The 18,826-nt window shown below is 39.4% G+C and overlaps 6 protein-coding genes and 1 pseudogene across 7 annotated transcripts; 4 read left to right on the plus strand and 3 right to left on the minus strand.

Moving 5' to 3' along the window:
* The first annotated feature begins 448 nt into the window (after positions 1–448).
* Positions 449–4,860, plus strand: LOC100702435 (hemoglobin embryonic subunit alpha). The gene is made up of 3 exons (XM_003442073.5): positions 449–688; positions 777–984; positions 1,472–4,860. Exons 1-3 carry the CDS (start codon positions 474–476, stop codon positions 1,598–1,600), a joined length of 552 nt encoding a protein of 183 aa, XP_003442121.2. The 5' UTR covers positions 449–473; the 3' UTR covers positions 1,601–4,860.
* Positions 4,756–5,934, minus strand: LOC102080791 (hemoglobin subunit alpha-A; the record flags this gene model as incomplete). Its single annotated transcript, XM_025906655.1, is given in 4 exon segments — positions 4,756–5,165; positions 5,557–5,648; positions 5,651–5,741; positions 5,815–5,934. Coding segments are annotated over 4 exon segments (432 nt in total), but the record flags the coding sequence as incomplete, so codon positions are not given.
* A 250-nt stretch (positions 5,935–6,184) lies between these two features.
* On the plus strand, positions 6,185–7,790 carry LOC109201771 (hemoglobin subunit beta-A-like; annotated as a pseudogene).
* A 297-nt stretch (positions 7,791–8,087) lies between these two features.
* LOC109201893 (hemoglobin subunit beta-A-like) lies at positions 8,088–11,196 on the plus strand. Of its 2 annotated transcripts, none has more exons than XM_025906346.1 (4): positions 8,088–8,111; positions 10,182–10,444; positions 10,635–10,857; positions 10,942–11,196. In XM_025906346.1, the coding sequence occupies exons 1-4, from the start codon at positions 8,103–8,105 to the stop codon at positions 11,071–11,073; spliced, it is 627 nt and encodes a 208-aa protein (XP_025762131.1). In that variant the 5' UTR covers positions 8,088–8,102; the 3' UTR covers positions 11,074–11,196. The 2 variants fall into 2 exon arrangements, with proteins under 2 accessions (XP_025762131.1, XP_019213316.2); XM_019357771.2 differs by lacking the exon at positions 8,088–8,111 and adding an exon at positions 9,854–9,916.
* Positions 8,595–9,414, minus strand: LOC109201896 (hemoglobin subunit alpha-A). The gene is made up of 3 exons (XM_019357776.2): positions 9,255–9,414; positions 8,945–9,152; positions 8,595–8,825 (listed from the first exon to the last, which is right to left on the minus strand). The coding sequence occupies exons 1-3, from the start codon at positions 9,347–9,349 to the stop codon at positions 8,697–8,699; spliced, it is 432 nt and encodes a 143-aa protein (XP_019213321.1). The 5' UTR covers positions 9,350–9,414; the 3' UTR covers positions 8,595–8,696.
* Positions 11,197–14,095: 2,899 nt separating the features above from the next.
* On the minus strand, positions 14,096–14,913 carry LOC109201892 (hemoglobin subunit alpha-A). The gene is made up of 3 exons (XM_019357770.2): positions 14,754–14,913; positions 14,444–14,651; positions 14,096–14,324 (listed from the first exon to the last, which is right to left on the minus strand). The coding sequence occupies exons 1-3, from the start codon at positions 14,846–14,848 to the stop codon at positions 14,196–14,198; spliced, it is 432 nt and encodes a 143-aa protein (XP_019213315.1). The 5' UTR covers positions 14,849–14,913; the 3' UTR covers positions 14,096–14,195.
* Positions 14,914–15,774: 861 nt separating this feature from the next.
* On the plus strand, positions 15,775–16,693 carry LOC100701987 (hemoglobin subunit beta-A). The gene is made up of 3 exons (XM_019357769.2): positions 15,775–15,935; positions 16,126–16,348; positions 16,433–16,693. Exons 1-3 carry the CDS (start codon positions 15,844–15,846, stop codon positions 16,562–16,564), a joined length of 447 nt encoding a protein of 148 aa, XP_019213314.1. The 5' UTR covers positions 15,775–15,843; the 3' UTR covers positions 16,565–16,693.
* Positions 16,694–18,826: the final 2,133 nt, after the last annotated feature.

Consider the following 18,826-nt stretch of genomic DNA (forward strand, 5'->3'; position numbering starts at 1 on the left):
ATTAGCCCATGACTTGTTACTCTAAATATAGCCATAAACATTTAGATGCATGTGTATGTACAGTAAATGTATCTATAAAGCCCTGCTATAAATCCAACTATCTTTCCAGACCCAAATTTGAAGCCAACAGCCTTTTTAAAGTTATGATCATGTACCCATTTTGCTTTTTCTCAAATTATTATTATTAAATACATAAATAGATAAAGAAATACAAACTAACAGGTGACTTGTCGTGAATTAAATGGTAATATTAGACTGATATGAATACAAAAATTGGAGGGTTACTGATTTGATTTAACTGGCGCTCACTGAAAATTTAAGTTTTAAAATGTGCACATTCATTTAATGAAGATGTTTCTTACGTGAAGCCAAAAAGAAGAAATGAATTCTGATTATCTTGTTAAGTTGTCTTGCCTTATACAGTCTTTTGTTTGGTATTTGTCTCATGGGAACTGTTACATATCATTTTGAACATGCTCAAATGCCAGGACCTTATCTGTGAGGTGGGTCGGGTGTGTGCATTTCCTGTTTCATATATAAGACCTCCACAGATTGAGCTGAACACAACTCCAACAGCAACAACAGGCAAGATGACCAGTCTTTCTGCAAAGGACAAGAACACAGTCAAAGCCTTCTGGGCTAAAGTGGCTGGCAAGGAGGAACAAATCGGCTGTGATGCTGTCTCCAGGTAAATATGGCCCCACACTGCCTACAAAAACCTGTTCCTGCATTTCTGTCTCATACTCAATGGTTTGTTCTCTTACATTTTTACCCAGGATGCTGACAGTGTACCCTCAGACCAAGACTTACTTCTCCCACTGGAAGGACCTGAGCCCCCGCTCTGCCCCGGTGAAGAAGCACGGAGCAACCGTGATGGCTGCAGTTACTGATGCTGTCAGCAAAATCGACGATCTGACCGGAGCTCTTCTGAGCCTCAGTGAGCTGCACGCCTTCACTCTGAGAGTGGACCCTGCTAACTTCAAGGTACTGAAAATTATTACTGTCATGTTTGTGGGGTGACATTATTTGAGGTCATCTACTTAATAAAAAGTTTGTGGTTCAGCCCCTGGCTGTCAAAGTGTTCTTGGACAAGATACTGAGGCATACTGCAATACTCCAGTGTAATCACTGGAGTGTGAATTTGTGTGAATGTTAGAGAGAAAAGAGCCTAGTCATAGAAAAAGAAGTACTTGTATGAATGGGTCAGTTAGGCAAGTTGTATGAAGTGCTTTGAATGCTCCAGTAGACTAGAAAAGCAATATATATACACCGGTCCACTTACCATGACAGCGTTTGCCAAATTAATTTTTCTGTTCTGTTGTAAACAGTGATTAGACTACAAATTAAACTCAGTCTAACTCAGCTTTCATTTGATCTTTAGATTACTGGTTGATCTGAATTGATGTTCTCTGGTTACAAATAAATAAATAAAAAGTTCATTAATTTAAATGTGATCATCATCTTTCCACAGGTTCTGTCTCACAACCTCCTCGTGGTCCTGTCCATTATGTTCCCCCAGGACTTCACCCCTGAGGTCCATGTGGCTATGGACAAGTTCCTGGCTGCTGTGGCTCTCGCCCTGTCTGAGAAATACAGATAAACTGCATTATGTGCTCGAGTACTCACTGACAGTCTGACTTGTAATAAAAGATCCAATGCAATTAAACTCTCGTGGTCGATTGTGATTTGTGGTGATCATTTTTAAACAGTTGGATTATTATTGTAGCTGTTACCAGAAGTGTTTTTTTTTTTCTCTATATGGGCCAATTAAAGAAGAATAGTGATTAATTTATTGAAAGCTTATATACACAACTTAAAAACAGAGCATGTGACGGTCCTCTGGAGCTAGTAGTACTGCTTTCTCAGGGAGGCTAGAGCTACAAAGACTCTCCCGGAAGCTGCACGGACCTCAGCAGTGAAGTATTGACCCAAACGAGCAGCAACTACAATGACCAGGCAGTCCCCCAGAACCAGCTGTTCCTGTTTTTTCGTCATTATTCCGGATTACTTTCTTCTTCTTCTTCTTATTATTATTATTATTATATTTATTAGCTTGGGTGGATGAATTTTGGATGGATGGATGGATTTTCGATGGGGGAAAAAAATGAATTATTTTAATCACGCGGAAATACCATGACAGCTTACATAGGGTGTGACCTCGGTTGGTATCTCACTCCGCCCCTGCTGGAGATTTTGAGTTCATGCGAAACAGTTGTTACACCCGGTTGGCGTTTTTGCGCTCTAACTAATTTTGAAAAATATATGAATGCATAAAAATAATAAAAGATAAAATTGACACAGGCCTGTCACTGTAGTTGCCAGAGTGTCCAGTAACGGTCTGATATCTTGAAGTTTCGGCACCACATTTCACAAGCCACAGCTTCTGTTTGATACCATTCCCGAATGTCCAAATTAAAGCTGAGACTTGATGTAGTTTAGCCTAATCATTGTTTTATTGATGAAGTGCCACAATGACGTTTTAAGGGAGAACATAATCAGTATATCATGAAACCTTTATTTGTGTTTATATGTATAGAATCATTTAGTAGCACCCAGGGGCGGTCCTAGCCTGTTTGGTGTCCTGGGCGAACACTCCCTCTGCCGCCCCCTGCTGGCAGAGGGAGTGTATGCAGATGGCTAACAAACAGCCTTTATAATTCATCATACAGTGAGAATAGCAGACAAATCAACAATACACCGCTTCCAATTAATGGCTAATTAATATTATGCTGAACACAGTCCAAAAGATTCAGTAAGCCACATCAGTGTCTACTGTCTGTCTACTGTTTACTATCATAGCAAAGTGGCTAACAAAGGTAAACAGAAGTTTTCCCAATCCCCACTAATGAATGTTATCTTGTTTCAGGATACACAATACCTGCCATTATCCAAAGACACATCTGCTTACCTGTATCTTTTGCTCGTTTCTCCTTTTCTCTTTTTTTCTAAACTGAGGACCTGATGGCTTTGACCTTTTCTTTTCCACCTTCCATCAGTAATTTTTGCACTGTACTATAAACACCCAACCCCACATTATAAACTAATAGACCTACACCTTGTATATGTTTTTTTTTTCTTGGATTTCACACAAACCAGGAAAAAAAAACAAAACATAATGGGCTTGGATTGACAATATTATGGAAGTAGCCTGCCCCCTCCCCTTTAGACAGGTTGTGTGCGAGACTTCAGCACAGTAGCATCAGCAGCAGGTGTACCGAGGGCCCTCACACTCACTTTTCGGGTATATGTGTGTGATAGATTTTGGAAAACACATCGGTGCAAATTATAAGTCTGTATCATAATGTCTTCAGTTTTTGTGTTTGTTGTAGGGCTGTCAAAGTTAACGCGTTAACGCCGCCATCATGATTAACGCGATCAACCCATCTGGAGCGCAGAATGGACAAACTTTGGATAAACTGCCCGAAATGCGTTGACAGAAACATTTCAGGGATTTGGAGTCATTCTGATGGATTAATTGTGTTAAAAATTTTAATCACGTTAATCCTGAAGACGGCATTAACGTTGACAGCCGTAGTTTGTTGGTTTGTTTTCGGTGCCCATGCAATCCCCAAAATGCGCTGGCATGATGTTGGGGCAGCATGCTATGATGCCACCCCCACCACAATGCTGCCCTGGGCAACCTCCCATGTCACCCATATCAAAACCCGCCACTGGTAGCACCCCACCCGCACTGTGCATTGTCCAAAGACAAATCCCAGTGATTTATGGGAGACAATATGTCTGTGAAGGTTCTCAGTCATCCAGGTCATCCAGGTTTCTTTGCAAACTCCTTTGACATGGGAGACAATACATATAATCATAAAACATCTATGATGGACTCTATGAGCTAACAGATTTGATGGGTGCAGGAATTCGCACGACTACTTGATCTTTGGGAATCAAAGTGTGTGCTACTTCGCAGACTGATGAAATAATTAAGGCTACAGAACTACAGACTAATTTATAATACACACTAATTCACATATATTCACTTCAATGTTGAGTGAGCAAATCTTTAGTGCTCATGTGTATTTGATGACTTCTACCTGTTTCCCCTCAGAAAATTTGAAACAATGCTGACTTTCAGCCATCCTCATTATGGTTATGATTGAATTTTCATCTGTGTTTCTATCTGTGTTGAAATCTGAGATTCCTCTTCATTCAAGATGTGCTCTGGCATCAATCATAGGCGACAGTTACTGACAACAAGAAATAAAACAGTTTAGAGGGGCTGCTATGGGCTGAACCGTTTTTCAAAGAAAGGGTTGGGGTGACACTGTGAAATATATTCAGTTTTGAAATTCATCTTCTGTGTTAATTCTGTGTAGCTAGAATCAAAGTGTTAATGCTAGCTTTTTTTTATAACAATATTGTCATGTGTAAAACTATAACAGTGACTAGGGGCCACGAGATTATTTTAGGGTGCACCGCAGTATCTGCCTTGCCATGACAGCTCCTTTATCTAAGGAAAGCTGTCATTCAGAAGGAAAAGACGAGAAGGAGGTTCGTGGATGAAGCATGATCTGCTGTAGTGACCTCTAAAGAGGGCAGCCGAAAGAAGAAAAAGGCCAGCTACACAGCCCAGAGCAATCAGAAATACGCACACCCACCCGCGTTTATAACAGCTACTCATTGATAGTGTGACTCTGATGTCGTACATAATTATTACTTTAGCTTGGCCTATTATGAAAGTTAGAAGTATGTGTTTTACTTGCTGTTTTTAATCATCCCTAAATCACTCATGGGCACAGGAAGTCAGAATTTCTAATTTAATGTGTTGGATGAGAGACGACACACCAGGGCACCCTTCACAAGTTAAAGAGTAAAGGGGCGTGTCCGAGGTGTGTGCTGTCGGAGCAAGTTAAACAGTTTTATTTTATTGAGAATTTAAAAAAAAATACAAGTATCTACTGTGACTAAAGTAAAAGAAACGTAAGCGTGTATTAATTTCACATAGTAACTGAGTTCTTCTATTATAAAATGGATGTTGGTAGTGTGGCGGATGACACGCTCCATGCAGCGCCTGAATCTGGAGTTTAGCGGTATCTGTCGGACAGCGCCAAAGACAAGTTCTGTAGAAACTTGTCAAAGGAGACGTGGACTTCAGGGGTGAAGTCCTCGGGGAAGAACATGGCCATGCACAAGATGATGTTGTGAGCAAGAATCTGTATAAATAAATAAATAAATGTGGAGAAACGTATTAATTCGTAAATAACGAGAAATACATTAAATTTCAGACTCAGAGTCAGAATACTTTAATAATCCCTAAGGAAATTATGTGGGTTACAGTTGCTCCAAGACAATAACAGTAACATGAACTAATTAAATAATACAATATATTACAAAGTTTATAAAATCTAAGAAATAGCTCTGATCGACATTTTACTTAGTCATTTGTTATTTTACAGTAGAGCATGTGCAAAAGGCTGTAACTATTGCAGTGTGCAACAACATTATAGCTTTATATACAAAGTATTATTACTTTTAGTATTTTGCTCATTGAGAAATTGTATGGACTTATGAACAATGCATGGATCATTCCCTCAGTAAGCTTACCCTGAAGTTGGCAGGGTCCACTCTGAGCTTGAAAGGATGTAGCTAGCTTAGATTGGCCAGACCTCCAACAAGGTCGTCCATATTCCCGACGCCATGATGTTGGCGCCGTGCATCTTCACCTGTGCACAATCTGGACTCAGGTCGGCCCAGTGAGAACAGTAGGTCTTGGTTTGCGGATCAGCATCCTGTAAAACGTGAACGTGATAAGCTATGATAGAGAGAAGTTATTACATAGAATGTGGTGCATGATGTGTGCACATCGTCAAAACAGAAAATAATGAAAACCAACCGGCCCAGAGCTTCTGCTCCAATCTCAGGGGCTTTCGGAGTCGCTTTATCCCAGAAGGACGACACCACGGTTTTGTCCTTTCCAGAGACTCATGTCTGCCTTTAAAGGTTTACGCAGCAGAAAGAAAAGTTAACTAAATTCTGGTGAAAATTGTTTGTTACTATCTTTCTTTATATGGAACTAAATTGGACCACACCCAGTATCAAATCTAATCCATGCCTTCCTGTTCGCGTTTAATAAGCAATTTCTAGAGATAAAAGTAACCACACCCTGTTCTCAAGTATTTTTAGTCGCTGTGTTATTTTACCTTATAAGTCCCGCAGTATTTATAAGGTAAAATAAGTACAAAATAACCTAACGTCAAATTAGTTAGTAAAATAGCGATAAATGAATGGCGTCGAACAATTGATGTCGAGTTGATGGTGTTTTTAATGTTTAATCATCTTGTCTTTTTTCTGTTCTTTTTCCAAACTTCTGGCAAAAACTATATCTGACTTATTAACAGCCCTTGTCCTTGGTTCTGATCCGGACTAAAAGGGGTGTTAGCGGCCAATTAATAAAGTTCTCCAAAAGGGACCAAAGTTTTGTGAACGAAGACTAATTTCAGCGAAGCTGGAGAAAATCTTATCTCTATCAATATGGTCGAGTGGACAGATGTTGAGCTCAGCGCGATCACATCCCTGTGGGGAAAGATTGATGTGGCTGAAATTGGCGCCCAGGCCCTAAGCAGGTGAGTTACGTTAGATGATAATTTAGCAACACCTTATTGGTATCTCCAAATTAATTACTCTTGTTTTTACATGCCTTATTTACGCATGATAACAGGATTTTTTTTGTTTTCGTTTTGTTTTTATTAATCTGCTACAGAAAACAACTTAATGCAATCGAAATAAAAGAAAAAGTAAAATTGCGACTCTTTATTTCAGGCTTTCGATTGTGTATCCCTGGTTTCAGAGATACTTCCAAGTCTTTGGCAACCTGTCCACCAATGCTGCGACCCCATCCGGTCGCAGCAGATGGCCGCCCCTCCCTGAGCCTGGTTCTGCCTTCTTCCTGTTAAAAGGGAGTTTTTCCTTCCCACTGTCGCCAAAGTGGGTCATATGATTGTTGGGTTTTTCTCTGTATCTACTGTACAATATAAAGTGCCTTGAGGCGACTTTTGTTGTGATTTGGCGCTATATAAATAAAATTGAATTGAATTGAATTGAATTGAATTGAATTGAATTGAATTGAATTGAATTATGAGAAACCCCAAAGTAGCCAAGCACGGAAGGACTGTGATGGGTGGTCTGGAAAATGCTGTGAAGAACATGGACAACATCAAGCAGACCTACGCCAAAACTGAGCCTCTGAGAAGCTCCATGTGGATCCTGACAACCTCAGGGTATGTGATCTGAGACTTTTTCCACCAGTGATAATGATGAAGCATGCCATTATTATTGTATCCCTTTCATTTTAGGTGCTTTCTGAAATTGTCACTTTTTGTGTGGCCTCCAAGTTTGGACTTCAAGTCTTCGCCCCTGATGTCCAGATGACCTGGCAGAAATTCCTCGCTGTGGTTGTCTCTGCCTTGGGCAAACAGTACCACTGAACTTGTGGAATTATAGTTCACATTCATAACCAAATAATTTACAGCAGTGTTTCCGTTTAGCGCTTCGAAGCTGATGGAAAAAATTCCAGTTAAATGAAATTCTCTTTGTGTGATCAAATTGCATTTTTTTCTATTCCAGCCTTCCAAGAGCAGATTTTTACAAGGGGTTGGTCAGTTATACATAATTGTGTGACCAATGCAACACTGAAAATTTTCATAATAATAATAATAATAATAATAATAATAATAATAATAAGGATGATGTCATTTTTTTTTAAAACTCAGCCAAGAAGTTGTAGTTACAATTATCCATGTTGTATTATGTGAAATTAAAACCTCCTAATTCTTGTAAAAGCGTCTATATTTTACTTCTTATCTTTGCAAAGGGTGACGCTGCCGGTTTCTATTTTGTCCGTTTCGAAATGTGCACTTTGATATAAATGGGTGAGGTCGCGTGACATTATTGATAACAGTGCATCAAAAATACTGTTGGTTCCTCTAGTTGTGGACCATGATAAAGGATTTGAAATATTATGTACATTACACATTACATTACTTTGCACTGTCCACTTTCTAATGTAACATAACAAATTTCCCAAGTGTTGAACTAATAAATCTTATCTTATTAAATTCTTTTGATCCAAGAATCCAAGAAGGGTTTCTTCCATGTGTTCGGTAAGATAATCAGGAAATGGATATGTATTAGAAGAAAAAAGAAGCTTATTTTGTATAACTCTATACAATGTTCATTACTTATGTGTTCAGAAAAACGCTCTATGAGGCAAATGTATCCATTGGGATACATTAACTTTTACTTTGCTAAGTATGTAAAATGCCAAATCAAACTGTTTAATATCACGCCATGCTTAATGAATGAAATCTTGTATGCACATTAGTATTTACAGCCCATTTAAGCAAAGTTTTGGGGTAATTCCTCCACTATAAAGTAAAAAGAATATTCAGTGCAAAATGTTAGACGGTTAAATTTGCTTGTAACACAACTCTATGTTTATTTCTGATCGAATTTTCTCTTTTCCTATGCTCCCACGCCTCCTTCTGTCACTACATTATTATTATTTTAATTTCTTAACACACCCCTGCAATTATGTCAAAAGTGCATGGTGTAGGGATGCAGACAAAGAAGACAGGACCAGCTTCCAGTGTTTATTATATTTATTAACGGAGCCCTGCCATTTTAAGAGGTTTTATTGACACTGCTGTAGATGACAGGCTTCATAGGGGCTCCGGAGTTGCAGGATTTTAGCGGTATTTCTCGGACAGAGCGAGAGCCACGTTCTGGAGGAACTTGTCAACGGAGAGGTGAACTTCGGGAGTGAAGTCTCCGGGGAAGAACATGGCCATGCACAAGATGAGGTTGTGAGCGAGGATCTGTGAGGCAAAAAACACATGCATATGTTAGGTCGAAAAGTCTATATTGCCTCTTGACTAATAGTAATCTCTGTCTACAACGTGATCATTGCTGCGTGGATGTTACTGGGTGAGCTTACTCTGAAGTTGGCAGGGTCCACTCTGAGCTTGAAAGCGTGGAGCTCGCTGAGGGTAGACAGACCTCCAGTAAGGTCGTCAATCTTTGACACAGCGTCTCCAACGGCCGCCATGATGGTGGCACCATGCTTTTTCACCTGCGCAGAGCCTGGACTCAGATCGGCCCAGTGAGAAAAGTAGGTCTTGGTCTGGGGATAAGAGGTCAGCATCCTGTAAAACATACATTCAGATGATGGAAATATGAATAAGTACTTACTAAATAATTCAAAGTATGAATGAATGAAGAATGAAAAGAAAAGGGCTAAATACAACCTCCCCAGAGCCTCTCCTCCAATCTCAGCAGCTTTCGGGGCCACTTTGCCCCAGAAGTTCTTCACCACGGCCTTGTCCTTTCCAGAGAGACTCATGTCTGCGTTTTCTTCAGTTGTCTTCTGAACTGAAAGAAAATGTGTTGGCTATTTGTCACTATCATTTTTATATAACACCAAAATGGACCACACCCAGCATCACATTTAAACCACACCTCTGCGATAAAGAAAAAAATCCAGCAGTTTCCGAGGTATTTCTTGAGATAAAGGTTAATGCTCCTCCTTGATTTTAAGATATGACTTATTTTGTTGGGGAAAAAACTAATATATTTATCCCTTAAAGAAATTATTAAATGGCAAGAGGTTGCTGAACAAGCAATGTGATATTTTATAAAATAATGTCCAAAGTGTAAAATATGAAACAAGTGGCAAATAATCTCTCGCTGCCAAAAGCTCGTTGGGTCTTAAGAGAGAATTAGAGAATTAGATGACAACATAAACACTTACATAATGACACCACATAATCAAGAATTAAGATATTTTTTACCAGAATCTTGGTAAGTAATCATATCCGAGGCATGATGTGAGATATAAAAGGATGACTGGTTGTTGCGCTTCATGTGGGACTGCACAGCACCTTTATCCTTTGCATCCTATATATTAGAGGTTGGAGAATTGTTTTCAAATAAAATAGACTATATTTCTTTACTAAAGATGTGTGTTGCATATACCTACGTTCAGGCCAGCTTGTTGGGATCTGATCACTTACGAAAGATCAGAAATCAGTTGCGAGGTTTAAATGTTTTTTTACTGTAAGTATAGGTTAAAAACAGTCTATAAAGACCTTTAACCTATAATTCTTATACTTATTTCTATATTTGTTACATAAAAAATATGTGTTTGCGTTTTTTTTCCTTATAATCTGGTAAAGATCCTATCTTACTCATGGGCAACAACCCAAAAGCCTGACGACTATAGTCCAATCAGATGCTTCCAAGACGAAGAGGTGTGGCACTATGTAATTAATAAAAAGCTCCCGAGGATCGGCGTTTGCCAAAAGGTTTCTGATCACAAGCTACGTGAAAACCTTTACGCTGTCAAAATGGTCGAGTGGACAGATGCTGAGCGCAAGGCCATCGCAAGCCTGTGGGGAAAGATCGATGTGGGGGAAATCGGTCCCCAGGCCCTCGCCAGGTAACCTGCAGCTCATTGCAATTTAGAAACATGTTTATGTATTGTGTGACTTTCTCTTCGTATAATCTTAAAACCGAACTGAAACCAATGCATCTACACATCTGTTTGTCTTTTTAGCTTAAAATGCATAATTTTTGATTTTATATGCATTAACATTGTTATTGTTTTTTTCTCTCTTGTCTTATTCCAGGCTTCTGATTGTGTATCCCTGGGCTCAGAGATACTTCAAAGCCTTTGGAGACCTGTCCACCAATGCTGCCATTATGGGAAACCCCAAAGTGGCACAGCACGGAAAGACCGTGATGGGTGGTCTGGAAAATGCTGTGAAGAACTTGGACAACATCAAGCAGACCTACGCCAAACTGAGCGTTATGCACTCTGAGAAGCTCCACGTGGATCCCGATAACTTCAGGGTATGTCCCCACCAGCACCCAGAAACATTTATCACTATTACATCTGAAGCAATTCGTTAATTTTGTGCAACTCTCTCATCTTAGGTGCTCGCTGAATGCATCAGCCTGTGTGTGGCCGCTAAGTTTGGTCCCAGCGTCTTCACCGCTGACGTCCAGGAAGCCTGGCAGAAGTTTTTGGCCGTGGTCGTTTCTGCCCTGCGTAGACAGTACCACTAAATTTCTGGAGTGCCAGTTCATCAAAGATGTGCAACAGTTATAAGCGTGATTGTAAAATCATATCTCTTTAATTCTGTTGCCATATGCACTAATAAAGATAAAATAAAATGAACTCAAATCAAACTCATTCTCTGTGCGATCATTTAAGGTGTTCTTGTTAGAGATGGACCGATCTGATACTACTCATCGGTATTGGTCTGATACTGACCTAAATTACTGGATCGGATATCGGCAAGAAATAAAAAATGTAATCCGATCCATTAAATATAAAAAAAACACCTCACAAAACTTGAGACACAGCGTAACTCGGCTCATAACCATAGCACATCTGAGCAGTGTGCTTCACGTGATTGAGCGGCTGTGTGTGTTTGTAGCCTCGCTACCAAACCAGCATTTCATCTCCGAGAAAGTTATCCCAGAGAGAAGTAAAGCAAGTGTGTAAGTTCATCTCTGAATGTTTGTAAAGCGTTCCCATGTTAAGCTTAACAACCGATATATGGAGACTGCCTCTCTCCCTCCCTCTCCTGCTGCTACTTCAATCATGAAACTGATCAATGATCAGCTGATCGGCTTTTTTGTTGGGAGTCCTGTCTCTTCTTTGTATTTGGCCCACTTTGCACCAGAAAGAGGAAACCAGCGGCTGAACAACAGCAGCACGTTTAAGCTTGATAAGCTGTTGTTAGAATTTATTTAATATTACTTTCTACACCAGGATCCTTTTCAGGGGCGGATCTAGCAAAGTTTAGCCAGGGGGGCCGATAGGGCATGAACAGGGAAAAGGGGGCACAAAGACATACTTTTCTTTCTTATTCTCATTTAAAATGTCTAGCTTTTAATAAATAATTATCTGAATCTTACACTCAAAGTTTTAATCTGATGTAAAATGTATAGAAGTCCATTACATAGTAACTGTTAAGTCTAATATACCCTAGTAAGCTATAGTACTTTTTCCTTTGGGAAGGTACCATCTGTGAATTCTGCAATTCTGTTGAAGAAAGATGTTAAATCTATTTAATTATTCTTGAAAAATAATTTATTTCTATGCATTTTTTTTCACCCTGCATCAAATTAAAGTTGATTACATCGATTAAGCATCATGAGCTGGAGGGTGGGGGGTGGTTCCGTATTTTTTTTTTGCTGGGAGTTTGCAGCCCTATTAGTTAGGTTGCTTAATATTTCTGCTAAGTACTCTTTAAAATACCACAGTAGGGAGTATGGAGCAGGTTTAAGTTTATTAGATTGATCAGTGTTGCTGAACTATGAAATATTTTGGGCGCAGTGTATTTTTTACATACAGGTATAACAGAATGGCTTTAGTGTTGTTGTTTATTTAAACTTGAGTATGAACTTATACAAAATGCAGCAAGATATTAAAAAAACCGTTTTATTGATTAAAAAACACACTATATCGGATTCATATCGGTATCGGCAGATATTCAAATTCATGATATCGGTATCGGTATCGGACATAAAAAAGTGGTATCGTGCCATCTCTAGTTCTTGTACCCGATAATACAACACTAAGAATCATTTAGTGTCATTTTAATTTAGACTGTCTTCAAAAACAACATTAATGACTTCTTAATTAAGAAATATGCCCCGACTTATTCATTATTTACATTTCTTTGTCCTTAGTTTGTGTTTAGGTTTTGTGAAGGAAGACTAATTTCAGCGAAGCTGGAGAAAATCTTATCTCTATCAATATGGTCGAGTGGACAGGTGCTGAGCTCAGCGCGATCACGTCCCTGTGGGGAAAGATTTATGTGGCTGAAATTGGCGCCCAGGCCCTGAGCAGGTGAGTTCCGTTAGATGATAATTTAGCGACGGCTTTATTGGTTTCTCCAAATTAATTACTCTTGTTTTTACATGCCTTGTTATTTACCCATGATAACAGGATTTTTTTTGTTTTCGTTTTGTTTTTATTAATCTGCTACAGAAAACAACTTAATGCAATCGAAATAAAAGAAAAAGTAAAATTGCGACTCTTTATTTCAGGCTTCTGATTGTGTATCCCTGGACTCAGAGATACTTCCAAGTCTTTGGCAACCTGTCCACCAGTGCTGCCATTATGAGAAACCCCAAAGTAGCCAAGCACGGAAGGACTGTGATGGGTGGTCTGGAAAATGCTGTGAAGAACATGGACAACATCAAGCAGACCTACGCCAAAACTGAGCCTTACGCACTCTGAGAAGCTCCACGTGGATCCTGACAACTTCAAGGTATGTGATCTGAGACTTTTTCCACCAGTGATAATGATGAAGCATGCCATTATTATTGTATCCCTTTCATTTTAGGTGCTTTCTGAAATTGTCTTCGCCCCTGATGTCCAGATGACCTGGCAGAAATTCCTCGCTGTGGTCGTCTCTGCCTTGGGCAAACAGTACCACTGAACTTGTGGAATTATAGTTCACATTCATAACCAAATAATTTACAACAATGTTTCCGTTTATCGCTTCGAAGCTGAGGCATGTAACAAATAAAATTCCAGTTAAATGAAATTCTCTTTGTGTGATCATTTGTAATTGCATTTTTTTTTCTACTCAAGCCTTCCAAGAGCAGATTTTTACAAGGGGTTGTGCAGTTATACATAATTGTGTGACCAGTGCAACACTGAAAATGTTCATAATGATGATGATAATAATAATAATAATGATAATAATTATAATAATAATAATAATAATAATAAGGATGATGTCATTTCTTTTTAACTCAGCCAAGAAGCTGTAGTTAGAATTATCCATGTTGTATTATGTGAAATTAAAACCTCCTAGGCTCATTCTTAGAAAAGCATCTATATTTTACTTCTTATCTTTGCAAAGGGCGACGCTGCCGTTTTCTATTTTGTCCGTTTCAAAATTAACACAACTGTATATTTATTTCTGATCGAATTTTCTCTTTTCCTATGCTCCCACACCTCCTTCTCTCACTACACTATTATCATTTTAATTTCTTAACACACCCCTGCAATTATGTCAAAAGTGCATGGTGTAGGGATGCAGACAAAGAAGACAGGACCAGCTTCCAGTGTTTATTATATTTATTAACGGAGCCCTGCCATTTTAAGAGGTTTTATTGACACTGCTGTAGATGACAGGCTTCAGGGGCTCCGGAATTGCAGGATTTCAGCGGTATTTCTCGGACAGAGCGAAAGCCACGTTCTGGAGGAACTTGTCAACGGAGAGGTGAACTTCGGGAGTGAAGTCTCCGGGGAAGAACATGGCCATGCACAAGATGAGGTTGTGAGCGAGGATCTGTGAGGCAAAAAACACATGCATATGTTAGGTCGAAAAGTCTATATTGCCTCTTGACTAATAGTAATCTCTGTCTACAACGTGATCATTGCTGCGTGGATGTTACTGGGTGAGCTTACCCTGAAGTTGGCAGGGTCCACTCTGAGCTTGAAAGCGTGGAGCTCGCTGAGGGTAGACAGACCTCCAGTAAGGTCGTCAATCTTTGACACAGCGTCTCCAACGGCCGCCATGATGGTGGCACCATGCTTTTTCACCTGCGCAGAGCCTGGACTCAGATCGGCCCAGTGAGAAAAGTAGGTCTTGGTCTGAGGATAAGCAGTCAGCATCCTGTAAAACATACATTCAAATGATGGAAATATGAATAAGTACTTACTAAATAATTCAAAGTATGAATGAATGAAGAATGAAAAGGAAAGGGCTAAATACAACCTCCCCAGAGCCTCTCCTCCAATCTCAGCAGCTTTCGGGGCCACTTTGCCCCAGAAGTTCTTCACCACGGCCTTGTCCTTTCCAGAGAGACTCATGTCTGCGTTTTCTTCAGTTGTCTTCTGAACTGAAAGAAAATGTGTTGGCTATTTGTCACTATCATTTTTATATAACACCAAAATGGACCACACCCAGCATCACATTTAAACCACACCTCTGCGATAAAGAAAAAAATCCAGCAGTTTCCGAGGTATTTCTTGAGATAAAGGTTAACGCTCCTCCAAGATATGACTTATTTTGTTGGGGGAAAAAACTAATATATTTATCCATTAAAGAAATTATTAAATGGCAAGAGGTTGTTGAACAAGCAATGTGATATTTTATAAAATAATGTCCAAAGTGTAAAATATGAAACAAGTGGCAAATAATCTCTCGCTGCCAAAAGCTCGTTGGGTCTTAAGAGAGAATTAGAGAATTAGATGACAACATAAGCACTTACATAATGACACCACATAATCAAGAATTAAGATATTTTTTACCAGAATCTTGGTAAGTAATCATATCCGAGGCATGATGTGAGATATAAAAGGATGACTGGTTGTTGCGCTTCATATGGGACTGCACAGCACCTTTATCCTTTGCATCCTATATATTAGAGGTTGGAGAATTGTTTTCAAATAAAATAGACTATATTTCTTTACTAAAGATGTGTGTTGCATATACCTACGTTCAGGCCAGCTTGTTGGGATCTGATCACTTACGAAAGATCAGAAATCAGTTGCGAGGTTTAAATGTTTTTTACTGTAAGTATAGGTTAAAAATAGTCTATAAAGACCTTTAACCTATAATTCTTATACTTATTTCTATATTTGTTGCATAAAAATGATTTGTTTGCTTTTTTCCCCCTTATAATCTGGTAAAGATCCTATCTTACTCATGGGCAACAACCCAAAAGCCTGACGACTATAGTCCAATCAGATGCTTCCAAGACGAAGAGGTGTGGCGCTATGTAATTAATAAAAAGCTCCCGAGGATCGGCGTTTGCCAAAAGGTTTCTGATCACAAGCTACGTGAAAACCTTTACGCTGTCAAAATGGTCGAGTGGACAGATGCTGAGCGCAAGGCCATCGCAAGCCTGTGGGGAAAGATCGATGTGGCGGAAATCGGTCCCCAGGCCCTCGCCAGGTAACCTGCAGCTCATTGCAATTTAGAAACATGTTTATGTATTGTGTGACTTTCTCTTCGTATAATCTTAAAACCGAACTGAAACCAATGCATCTACACATCTGTTTGTCTTTTTAGCTTAAAATGCATAATTTTTGATTTTATATGCATTAACATTGTTATTGTTTTTTTCTCTCTTGTCTTATTCCAGGCTTCTGATTGTGTATCCCTGGGCTCAGAGATACTTCAAAGCCTTTGGAGACCTGTCCACCAATGCTGCCATTATGGGAAACCCCAAAGTGGCACAGCACGGAAAGACCGTGATGGGTGGTCTGGAAAATGCTGTGAAGAACTTGGACAACATCAAGCAGACCTACGCCAAACTGAGCGTTATGCACTCTGAGAAGCTCCACGTGGATCCCGATAACTTCAGGGTATGTCCCCACCAGCACCCAGAAACATTTATCACTATTACATCTGAAGCAATTCGTTAATTTTGTGCAACTCTCTCATCTTAGGTGCTCGCTGAATGCATCAGCCTGTGTGTGGCCGCTAAGTTTGGTCCCAGCGTCTTCACCGCTGACGCCCAGGAAGCCTGGCAGAAGTTTTTGGCCGTGGTCGTTTCTGCCCTGGGTAGACAGTACCACTAAATTTCTGGAGTGCCAGTTCATCAAAGATGTGCAACAGTTATAAGCGTGATTGTAAAATCATATCTCTTTAACTCTGTTGCCATATGCACTAATAAAAATAAAAAATAAAAAATAAAAAAAAAACTCAAATCAAACTCATTCTCTGTGCGATCATTTAAGGTGTTCTTATACCCGACAATACAACACTAAGACTCATTTAGTGTCATTTTAATTTTGTCTTAAAAAACAATATTAATTCCTGCTTTGAAACTGTTGCATAGAAAAATGAAATGCAATAAAGTGGCTACAACCTGTTGTAGTATGATCACCTGGAAAAGTGCCAGGGTGGTGAGAATAAGGTGTGTGCCCTTGTGAGTCAGCAAATTGTATATTTGTTGTGAGTTATTTACAGTAATTTATTTCTTATCTTTGCCAGGGAGAACGGTTATTCTGGCTTCTTTAAAAATGTGCAGTTTGATATAAAAGGGAGTGGTTTTCTGAAATTTATAAGAACAGTGTGTCACATATCGTGAGGGCGCGGTTGAAAGTTTTGGAACGGATACACACCGGGTGCCCGGGTCTTTTAGTACTTTATGACAGAAGATCTTACAAAAATCTTCATGCGTATCCCCTTATTATTTTTGAACAAACAAACTTACCACTGTTAAAATGTGCTTTATTTCTGTAGGCGTCCGCTGGGGATTATAGTGCAGCTCTAAATGCATCCAAGTGAATAAACAGAGTTCCTATACTCACGTGATATTCAAAATGGAGAATAAAGAGAGTGCAATCCATGCATCCATCCATCATCTTCTTCTGGATCTAAAGTCAAAGCACCCACAGTCGCCCAAATACGTCATCTAGTGGATCAAATTTGACATTGACGAGTCCTTGTTTTATAGAGTTAAGATTAACTAAAATTAGAGCGGATTACAAATGCTGTGCAAAACAGGGGAAAAGGTTATTTGTGTTTTGTTTTCAGACTTAATCATATCCCGATCCATATAGAGATTTAAAAAGAATCTCCCCCAGTTTAAATCTCAACTCAAAACCCATCTGTTCAAATCTGCATATTCACTGTGAACCCACTGTTTGTTAATTTTATCTTGTGCTTTTGTTTTATTGTTCTTCATTTTGTCATTTTTCCATTATGTGTTTTATCTAATTGTAAAGTGTCCTTGGGTGTCTTGAAAGGCGCTTTATAAATTAAATTTTTGTTATTATTATTATGATTATTATTATTATTGTTGTTGTTAAAAGAAAAGAAAGAAAAGAAAAACGGACAAGAAATGAAAATAGGTTTTAGAAACAATTCAGTTCCTGGATATCTCGTTTGGACTTTTACCATTTCATCGTCATCCTTTTCCTACTCCACAAAACCATCCTGATTGCAGTAGCGGTTTTAGATACGGGCGACACGGGCGGTTGCCCGGGGCGGCATCGTGGTGGGGCGGCATCACGGGCATCGAAAAAAAAAAAAAAGAAGCTCGTACTCATGCTGCTCTCCGACGTCAGCCAGCGCATATTGGTTATGGCATAGGCACCGATGGGTTTTCTATCGCCCATTTGCTGGGAGTAAGGGCGCCCTTCGTTTGCGAGGTGCGCCTGCTGCTTGCGGCACAGGGAGGAGAGGGCGGGGCGGCGGGGGATTCTCTGGCTGGCTGGAGCAGCATCTAATAACCAACTCGCAAAATAAAACAAAATAAAAACAAACCAACAAACACGAAAACACCAGACATTATTATACAGACTTATAATTTGCACCGATGTTTTTTCGAAATTCTATACACGAAAAGTGAGCGCGAGAGCCCTCGGTGTGCCTGCTGCTGAAGTCAAAGTAAACTTTATTGTCATCTGCGCTACATACAGTCCAGTATATAGAGAGACGAGACGACGAGGCTCCAGTTACAGCAGTGCAAGTAAACAAACAATAAATATAAGAAGAGTAAGAAAATAAATATACACTTTAGGACTAGGGCTAAAGGGATCAATAACAATTTAAAATTTACAGTTTGATGATTTAAAGTCTCACACACAACAAAGGGGAAGGGGCTGGCTGCTTCCAAATAGAGCACATTTCATTTATAATGTTGTAAATCCAAGCCCATTATGTATTCATGATTTGAATCCTGGGATGTGTGAAATCTCAGAAATGCACCTTAGACAAAGTGAATCTGTGAACTAAGGTGTAGGTGTATTAGATCATGTTGTGGTGATCCTCAGGTTGGGGGATGGGTGTTCATACTGGAGTGCAAAATTAAAACCAATGGAAGATGGACAAGA

This window comes from Oreochromis niloticus, linkage group LG4 (genome assembly GCF_001858045.2).
Source record: "Oreochromis niloticus isolate F11D_XX linkage group LG4, O_niloticus_UMD_NMBU, whole genome shotgun sequence".
In the NCBI taxonomy this organism is placed as follows: Eukaryota; Metazoa; Chordata; class Actinopteri; order Cichliformes; family Cichlidae; genus Oreochromis; species Oreochromis niloticus.

Coding starts and splice junctions, on each gene's coding strand:
- LOC100702435 (XM_003442073.5), top strand. CDS start 474: ATGCTCAAATGCCAGGACCTTATCTGTGAGGTGGGTCGGGTGTGTGCA. Junction 689..776: donor GGCTGTGATGCTGTCTCCAG/GTAAATATGGCC, acceptor ATTTTTACCCAG/GATGCTGACAGTGTACCCTC. Junction 985..1,471: donor TGGACCCTGCTAACTTCAAG/GTACTGAAAATT, acceptor ATCTTTCCACAG/GTTCTGTCTCACAACCTCCT.
- LOC109201896 (XM_019357776.2), bottom strand. CDS start 9,349: ATGAGTCTCTCTGGAAAGGACAAGGCCGTGGTGAAGAACTTCTGGGGC. Junction 9,153..9,254: donor GGAGGAGAGGCTCTGGGGAG/GTTGTATTTAGC, acceptor TATGTTTTACAG/GATGCTGACCTCTTATCCCC. Junction 8,826..8,944: donor TGGACCCTGCCAACTTCAGA/GTAAGCTCACCC, acceptor TTTGCCTCACAG/ATCCTCGCTCACAACCTCAT.
- LOC109201893 (XM_019357771.2), top strand. CDS start 9,869: ATGTGGGACTGCACAGCACCTTTATCCTTTGCATCCTATATATTAGAG. Junction 9,917..10,181: donor TTGCATCCTATATATTAGAG/GTTGGAGAATTG, acceptor AATCTGGTAAAG/ATCCTATCTTACTCATGGGC. Junction 10,445..10,634: donor GGTCCCCAGGCCCTCGCCAG/GTAACCTGCAGC, acceptor GTCTTATTCCAG/GCTTCTGATTGTGTATCCCT.
- LOC109201892 (XM_019357770.2), bottom strand. CDS start 14,848: ATGAGTCTCTCTGGAAAGGACAAGGCCGTGGTGAAGAACTTCTGGGGC. Junction 14,652..14,753: donor GGAGGAGAGGCTCTGGGGAG/GTTGTATTTAGC, acceptor TATGTTTTACAG/GATGCTGACTGCTTATCCTC. Junction 14,325..14,443: donor TGGACCCTGCCAACTTCAGG/GTAAGCTCACCC, acceptor TTTGCCTCACAG/ATCCTCGCTCACAACCTCAT.
- LOC100701987 (XM_019357769.2), top strand. CDS start 15,844: ATGGTCGAGTGGACAGATGCTGAGCGCAAGGCCATCGCAAGCCTGTGG. Junction 15,936..16,125: donor GGTCCCCAGGCCCTCGCCAG/GTAACCTGCAGC, acceptor GTCTTATTCCAG/GCTTCTGATTGTGTATCCCT. Junction 16,349..16,432: donor TGGATCCCGATAACTTCAGG/GTATGTCCCCAC, acceptor CTCTCATCTTAG/GTGCTCGCTGAATGCATCAG.